General features: G+C 33.9%; 2 protein-coding genes across 4 annotated transcripts; one reads left to right on the top strand and one right to left on the bottom strand.

Annotated features, from left to right (window-relative positions):
• Positions 1–1,309: 1,309 nt before the first annotated feature.
• On the top strand, positions 1,310–4,094 carry LOC120117318 (zinc finger-containing ubiquitin peptidase 1). Of its 3 annotated transcripts, none has more exons than XM_039137607.1 (6): positions 1,310–1,436; positions 1,632–1,709; positions 1,795–2,634; positions 2,818–2,929; positions 3,717–3,812; positions 3,902–4,094. In XM_039137607.1, the coding sequence occupies exons 2-6, from the start codon at positions 1,651–1,653 to the stop codon at positions 3,983–3,985; spliced, it is 1,191 nt and encodes a 396-aa protein (XP_038993538.1). In that variant the 5' UTR covers positions 1,310–1,436; positions 1,632–1,650; the 3' UTR covers positions 3,986–4,094. The 3 variants fall into 3 exon arrangements, with proteins under 3 accessions (XP_038993538.1, XP_038993540.1, XP_038993539.1); XM_039137609.1 differs by having other exon boundaries at positions 1,320–1,436; positions 1,638–1,709; XM_039137608.1 differs by having other exon boundaries at positions 1,320–1,436; positions 1,635–1,709.
• Positions 4,095–5,555: 1,461 nt separating this feature from the next.
• Positions 5,556–8,580, bottom strand: LOC120117443 (probable aquaporin NIP5-1). The gene is made up of 4 exons (XM_039137729.1): positions 8,345–8,580; positions 7,537–7,956; positions 7,392–7,453; positions 5,556–6,073 (listed from the first exon to the last, which is right to left on the bottom strand). The coding sequence occupies exons 1-4, from the start codon at positions 8,561–8,563 to the stop codon at positions 5,878–5,880; spliced, it is 897 nt and encodes a 298-aa protein (XP_038993660.1). The 5' UTR covers positions 8,564–8,580; the 3' UTR covers positions 5,556–5,877.

Raw genomic sequence — 8,580 nt, 5'->3', positions numbered from 1 at the left:
AAATAAGGCTAAATTGCATGTATAGTACCTAAATTATTACTTTTGTTTTATTTTAGTACCCAAACTCTTTTCCTTCAAAAGCATGCTTAATGTTTAGTTTATGTTTCATTTTGGTACCCAGTCGCTAAAAACTTAATGGTTATGTTGACATGTCACTATAAGGTAATGTCACAATATCATTGAAAAAAATATCACGTCAACAGTTTGGTTATTTTTTTAACGATAAGGTACCAAATTGAAAGATAAACTAAAAATTAAGTATGGTTTTGAAAAAAAAATGTATGGGTACTAAAACATAACAAAAATAATAGTTTAAGTGCTAAACATATAATTTTAACTTATTGATGTCACCTTTTATTGAAAACCTAAATGGAAAAAATGAATGTTATTTATTTAGAGATCTTATGTTCGAGCAGTTGCGTCTGCAGGATGTGTACGTTATCAATTAATTAAAAAAATATGAGTAGATACTATCTTATAATCACCCTAAACTATTAACAAAATTGAATATATAAAATTAAAGATGGAATGAATTATAAAATGATCCACGATAGATAAACAATGTGATTAATCCATATTTTGGAACTTATATATACTATATTTTTGAAGTTACAAACAAGTCATTCAATTAAAATATTATTATATACATGTCATTCAGTCATTAAAATTGAAACGAACCTTTAATGTACCCTAGTATAATAATATTTTAGTCTCAAAATTTATACATTCTATTAATTTTGTTTTAATTTGAAATAATTTAATAAATATAATCTTTCATAGTTAAAAAATCTATTAATATTAGTCTTTGTGTGATATTGTCAAATCGAACGAGTCCATCATTTTAAGACAATAGTTGAATAACTGCATTGTTATAAAACAACAAAAAGTTGCTGTTAAACTATTATAACAAATTACAATTAAATTGTTATTATACTAGGAAAGTAATATAACATTTATGTGAGAAGAACCAGCAATTTAGAAGAAGAATAAAAAAATACTAAAATGATGAAATTTTAGATATGAAAAAGTTAAATATATTGAATTATTTTAGATTAAAATCAAATTAATAAATTTTTATAAGTTTTAAGGACTAAAACTATTATTATACTATAACACATCGCTGTTTCGTATAATATTTAACGACTTCATAATTTTTTTGTAATAATATTTTAATTCAGTAACATATTTGTACTAATTTTTAAATGAGTGATCATTTTGTAACTTTCATAAGAAAAAGGAAAGGTTTGTTACTAAATCCATAAAAAGTGACCATAGGTGTAGTTTACTCTTTTTATTTTATTATTATATTTTTCTCTTTGTTCAACTATTTTGAATTTTCTCGCACCCAAAACCGCATATATCAAAAACGCAACGTAGGAGGCAAATCGTCGGCGTCTCTCTGATGGGCGCTTCCACCGCCACTTCCGCCTTTTGAGGTTAGCGTCTCCATTCTCCGCTTCTTTCTTTCATTTTAGGCTCCGGTACCGACTTCATTCATTTCTTATTCTATTTCTTATTATTCGTCAGAAAATTTTCGATAACCGCCAGATTCCATGTTTCAACGAATTTGCGATTAGAACAGAAGTAAGTTACAGGAAAAGATTCAAATTTTAAGATCTTTCCCATTGAAGAAGTAGTGAAGCGTTGTCTATGGAATCTTCCATTTGTCCCTTTTGTCACCTTTCCCTTCCCTCCGCAGAACTCCAATGGTATGAACTTTTCTCCGCCCTCAGTTCTTTTCTAATTCGAACTCTGGTTTAGGATAAGAGTAATAATAGTAAATATTTGGTTTAGGCACTCCAACAGTCACTTCGAGGATGAAGATAAGGAAGCTAAATACCTGGAATTGGCTAATCAAATTCAAATTGCTTCTTCTTCAGGCTCTACTAACGTGGATAGCATTTCCTCCTTGATTGGTTTACAAACAAGGGGCAATTATTACCATGTTAAAGATGGTTTGATTTCCCTGCTGCGAAACTGTTTAGAACTAGAGGCCCGGCACAACTCATCAATAACCATTTTGTCTGGCTACGTGGATCACTTCCATAGTGTTCCATCCATAGATGTCGGTTGGGGTTGTGGCTGGCGTAACATTCAAATGCTATGTTCTCATTTGCTTGCACACAGGCAGGAAGCTAGAGAAGTCCTGTTTGGTGGGTCAGGTTTTGTTCCTGATATCGCTTTCCTTCAACGTTGGCTTGAGATTGCTTGGGAAAGGGGATTTGATCCTCCTGGTGCCCAACATTTTAACTGCAAAATCTATGGTACCAGTCACTGGATTGGGACTACCGAATGCGCTTCACTTTTTCGTTCATTCGGTCTTCGTGCTAGGGTGGTTGACTTTGGTCCTAAGGAATCTGAACAGCTCTTTCTTTCTGTTCCTGGTTCTACTCTAGGACAACCAGTGACGCAAAGGAATGCAGTTCAAGTTTCTGGACCTATGGATAGATATGTTCATCGCCAGCAGGATTTGAATAAGGGAAAACACTCTTGTGATTCTTTGGGCAAATTGAGTGATAATTCTCAAGGGAAAAGTGAGGGGCCTCAGGTTCTGATAGACTGGGTGTGGAATTACTTTTCAGATAAAGGGTTAACTGTATCCAGCTCCAGTCAAGTTGTAGTCAGTGATAGAGCGTAAGTAACCATCAACATTGCTAACTATACTTCTTGTTTAATGTTCCCTTTTAGCTAAGGTACGAATCAAAGGAATGCCATTCTGTTTTTGTCCTTTTTTTCTCTTAATTTTAATAAGAAACAGAAGAATAAGTTCCTTATTACATTCTATAATCCTGTTTTTACGGTAGCTTTTATGGGCAGGCCTTTATACTTCCAACATGATGGACATTCAAGAACAATCATTGGGATCCAGGTTAAAAATCAGCAGAATGGGATGCGTCAGTTCAATCTCTTGATTTTGGACCCTGCTGAGGTGAGTACTACTCGTGTAATTCCCTTTGTGGTCATCTGATATTCTTAACAGCTAGTAGACATTGAAAAATGACACCATTACTAAATATTTTACTCAGTTTAGTTATGAATCATGATATTGCCACTTCACTGAAGTTTTGATTATACACTTCGTCCTGACCCTGGCAATCTTTTATAATTTTCCCATGTATTTTTACTGTGTTTGAGTACTCTGGTTTATATCCACATTTATCACATACGGATTTGCTGAGATAAAGTTCTGCATATTTATGTCTGATTATATTTAGTTGACAGAAGTTGTATGGTATGATTATCAGACGGTTTTGTTTGCAAACTCAAGCCAAGCCATGACCACCATGTTAAGACTTTGGTTTTTGCCCTTGAAATTGTAGACTTAAATACAATGCACATGCTGATTAAAATTGTTCTGTGATCAGAGAATTGAAATTTGGGAAACATGTAATTAGAAAAGGTTCTTTTGCCAGTGATTGGAACTTGCAGGTGTGTGTCACTAACCATTTTTTCCTCAAGCTACCAGAACCTAGGTTTTTTTTTTTATGTTTGTGCATGTTCTTGTTGTTGCTTGCATGTTTGTGTCACATTGTCGGTAATTGTTATTGGAACTTGCAGGGGTGTCTCACTAACCGTTTTTTCCTTATGCTGCCAGAACTTTTTTTTTTTGTTGATGTTTATGCATGTACATGTTGCATTCATGTTTTAGTTACAGTGTTGGTGATTGTACTGCTGCTAATGCTACATTTCTTTTGTAATGGTTTATGCAAGTACAGAGAACATTTTCTTTGGAAAGGACACTTAAAATAAATGCGGGATGGCAGAAGCTTATAAAAAGAGGAGTACACACCATTAAGAAGCCACAGTACCAGGTTACAATTCAACTGGACAAAAAAATTCTCTTATAATTGACTTTTATATATAAAAAATATTTGTTTATAATATTTATCTTCCTTTTCAGTTATGCTATATTGATCCTGGAATTGCTAGCGGGGAGGAGCTCGAAGAACTCAAAACAATAAATAGCATGTTCTTTGAATTGTAGAAAAATATAGTGAAATTCTGTGTACTCGGGTACTGCGTACCTATTTCTTGTAAAATTTTGTGCTGTATCCTTTTTCATGACAAAATGAATTGAAAACCTTTTTCCAGGATATCCTGCTGGTATTGTCTATGGATTTTACTAGTTCCCTTCTATAAGTTGTTCGTTTGTCTGTTTACTCCTTTTTGTTTTAAATTATTTTATTTCCAATTCATGGTTGCTTTATGTAAAGAAGTTGACAATTGACATATGTATGCTTTGACATTTGCTGGTCTCTAGAGTTGAATTAATCTCAAATAAGCTTTCCTTCAGTGCTATAAGTGAATAGTGATATTAGAATTGGATGTCAATAAATCCCAGAGCTATATTTCGTTTTAGACTTCACATCTATATTGTCATTTCTTTTATGGAAAAGGAAGATGTTTCTGGTAAGTGGCTATTCCATTGCCTCTTGTTTTCTTCCATCTGAAACTTGGCAACTAGTTTCCTGACAACTCTATCTTCACGATCAGGTAAAGTAGGTGAAAAATATGGTATGCCAGGCATCCCCGATAAAGTTGGCAGATACTCTCGTCATAGTGGGGCTAAGTGGCTGCAACTCCTGTAAGTTAGTGCACGATCCTGTTAATTTCAATGGCCTAAATAGTTCCTGATAGATTATTTGTTCTGTTGGTATAAGGATAGATTCTTTGCTAGAGGGGCTTTCATGTTCCACTTGGCCTTGGAAGTGCACTTTCATGTCTTGGTTTCAGCTTATATAACCTGATTCTGTAAAACTACTGTCATTTATTTATTGTGCAGTAAATATGCTCCTGTTGAGATAAGATCCCCCCCCCCAAATAAATTCCAGGAATTTATGGGGCTCGGGATCTGCTGAATCGTTCCTCTGCTTCTCGGAGATGAGCCTAGAAGAAATTTCTGAGAAACAAAATGAAAAAAAATGACAAAAATTTATTGGTATTTGGTTCAATGTGAATGCTGCATTTATTACAAGAAGTTATTTACTCGTCAGAAAGGTGAGGGAATCCAGAATATCACGTTTATTTGTTTTCTTCCCTGATGAAATGAATGCTAGAAAATATAGAAAAAGAGATGGAATTAGGGTAGTAAATGCCTTTTTCATTGGAGATTGGATCATGAATTCATATATTGAATGGCATTTTCATGCCATGTTTTTGCACTCGTACGGTTTGTTGTCCACAGTTTCTTTTATTAATCTAAGGGGAATATAAAGTGTATTTGTTTGAAAGACTTTTAATCATTTAACAATCAACGGTTTTGTATCTCTACAGACGTGATACTTAAATTCAAGACTTCAAAAAATAACAATAATCTTTTAATCACTGAAGTCGCTTGATTTGTGTATTGAAGAGTTTCTTAATTGGTTGCATAGGGAAATAATTCCATGATGCGGGTGTTATTGTAACTCTAGTGGATCGGATTAATTGAAGGGTAAATTATCATGGTATTGTATCTTGAGCCGATATTAATGCATTGCCATTTTTCTTATAACACACTCCTTGTGTTTTGGCAATATTATATACAAAGAGTCGCACATTCCAAAGCTGACTAGTTTCACACATGATGAACTTCTCTATTGACAAGCATGGCTAAGAAAATTACAAATCAACCCCTGAGTGGTGCATCGTTAAAATAGACAAAAGCAAAAACCCAAAAGAAGGAAAATACAAAGCAAAGCGCAACATAATTCAACCAAGGTACTGTAGGTCGTGGACTTATGGTCACATTGCTTATTATTCCCAAAACCCATCTTATCCATTACCCCACACAATCATTATATATGTGTTTTTCATTTTACAGAGACAGGACACTAGAAGAAAGAAGAAATGGTGAAGTATGAAAAGAAGCTTCAAGGCTGATATGATTGGGGTTGGCTAGCGTCGAAAGCTCCTGACTTGGCGCGTTTGTTGGGACTCATCATCGCGGAGCTTCACCAGAGTGTAAGTGGCGGAACCGATTAAGGCGCCGAGTGTGGGTGCTATCAAGTATATCCATAATGCCTTGTAATTCCCAGCTGCCACCGCTGGCCCCAATGTCCTCACTGGATTCATTGAACCCCCACTACTTGGCCTGCAAATCAAAGGTCAACCACTACTTTATTTTTGTCTTTATTACTCATTTTATATTGACCCTCTCATGCCTACTTTATATTCTCTTATTATAACATGTAATTTATTTTGATAAAAGTTTTAAATTAATACATATTTTTTGGATAAATTATATGTTTAGTATCTAAATTATCACTTTATTTCATTTTGGCACCTAAATTTTAGGCTTTTCAAAGTCACATATAATGTTTAGTTTAGCTTTCAATTTAGTATAATACCGTTAAAAATTTAACAATGATGTATGTGTCATCATAAGATAATGACATATCATCTTTGAAAAAAATAAAAAATGTCATGTTAGTGGTTATGTTAATCTGTTAACAAAATGTATCATATTGAAACTTAAACTAAATGTTAAGTATAATTTTAAAAAAATAAAGTTTGAGTATTAAAATTGAACAAAAATTATAATTTAGGTTTTTAGTTTACCCTATTTTTTATTTTAAATTAGTAGCTAAACTTGAAATGAATTTTTAAGATGCCTAATGTTAATATGGTATGTTAACAACCAAATAAGTCATCAACATGATTTTAATGGTTAAAATATTTTATCAATACTTAATACTAATTTAATTTTTTAAAATTTAAATATAAAACTAAAAAAATCAAATACTAATCTTGAAAAACTACAAGTAGCAATTTGAATGATAAACGTTTATTTAACTCTAGTCCATCAAATGGAACCAAAACCTGACCTGTAGTTTATCAAACGGCACCAAAATCTTGAATTCTAATTTTTTTTAATAGTTTGATAAATATAATATAATATTTGTTTAAAATTTTTCTTAGTTTATTGATAATATATACATGTGTATATGTCTATTTAAACCAATTGAACTCAGTGGTTAAGGGACTCATTATTCTCCTTAGAAATCACGAGTTCGAGCACCGGCAGAAATATAAATATCTTTGGATACATGCATTATCAATGATTAAAAAATTCTAAATAAATAATATCATGTAATTACCTTAGACTACTAAAAATTATTTATTTTAGAAAAAATGTATTAATATTATTAAATTCAACTTTTTTTACCCTTTTAATAAATCAATTAAGTTGTATACAATATACCTAATATTCTAATACCATTTGGCATTTCTTGATCATTAATTCTCATTTTTTTGTCCGCACCGAAGAAAATTTAAGCATTAATATTGAAAAAATGTGACATAATCAAATATTATTTATTTTCAAGTGTGTATGCAAATTACTTTTTTTTTATAAAAAAGATCAAGTTGAAAAAAAAATTAAAACATGGTAAATTGATTATGGTACTTACCCAGCCACAAGGATGTTGAGCATTACAGTCGCCCCAACAGCTATTCCTGCCAACTCTCCGACCTGTAAGATAAACATATTTACTTTCAATCATGGAATACCATTTTCTTAAACCAAATTGTTACATTTGACAGAGACAAACATACGGCTCGGGTGTCAGTGGCAACGGCCGTGACGACGAAGAGAAGATTAAATGTAATGAGAAACTCGAGAGCAAAGGCCTGTCCGTAGCTGACGGAGGGGACGGTGACTCCGCCAGACATGAAGGGATGAAAGACTCCCTTGAGAGCGAACGAAGCACAGATAGAGGCGGAGACCTGAGCTGCTATGTAGGCGGGAACCTGAGTCCAGGGGAAATGACGACAGGCAGCAAATGCAATGGTGAGGGAAGGGTTTAGATGAGCTCCAGAGATGTGTCCAGTTGACAGAATTATTATCATCACCGCCAGCCCAGCGCATGCGGCGTTTCCGATCAGCGACTCGACTCCGCCATACTTTTGGTTCACTATAGGTCCAGCCGTTGCCGCAAATATAAGGATAAAGGTTCCCACAAATTCTGCACCCAGCTGCATACATAAATCCATACACCACTGGACGTAATTATGTCATATTATATTACCATTTGAATTAAATATGAACCAGAATTATAATTAAACAAAGAGAAACTACATATTTAACCACTCCATTACCTTTCCGGTTTTATTTTGAATGCTTAACTATTCTTATTTTAAAACAATTCCTAAAGTTACATTTTGATTTCGTTTAGGTCATCCATCATAAAATAAATAACGATGATGCTAACGTGTCACATTATTTTACAGTTTTACTTTTTTAAGTACAGTAACCAAAATAGAATCAAAATCTACATTTAGGTGACAAAAATGAAAAATATGAGAATAGTTTGGTGACTAAATACATAGTTCACCCTTAGAGAGAGAGAGAGAGGAAGCGCACCTTTCGGGTAAGAGAGACATCAGGTGCAGGGAAGTCGGTGAAGCATGTGTGAGGTTGACCCCACGTTGGGGCTGTCACCGGGAAACATTTGCATCGCGGCATTGACTTCCGATCGTAAGACAGTGAGTCCACCCTCATCGAAGTGAAAAGCGGTCCGCCCGGCGTTCCCGGTGTTGCCGGCGCCGACGCTGTCGGGGTTGCTGTCTCTTCGTCCGGCATTCTTTTTCACTAAAACA

This window comes from Hibiscus syriacus, unplaced genomic scaffold (genome assembly GCF_006381635.1).
Source record: "Hibiscus syriacus cultivar Baekdansim isolate YM2019G1 unplaced genomic scaffold, ASM638163v2 tig00110319_pilon, whole genome shotgun sequence".
Lineage (NCBI taxonomy): Eukaryota > Viridiplantae > Streptophyta > Magnoliopsida > Malvales > Malvaceae > Hibiscus > Hibiscus syriacus.
Note: the sequence above shows the minus strand (reverse complement) of the source record. Positions and strands in the feature narration are given on the sequence as shown.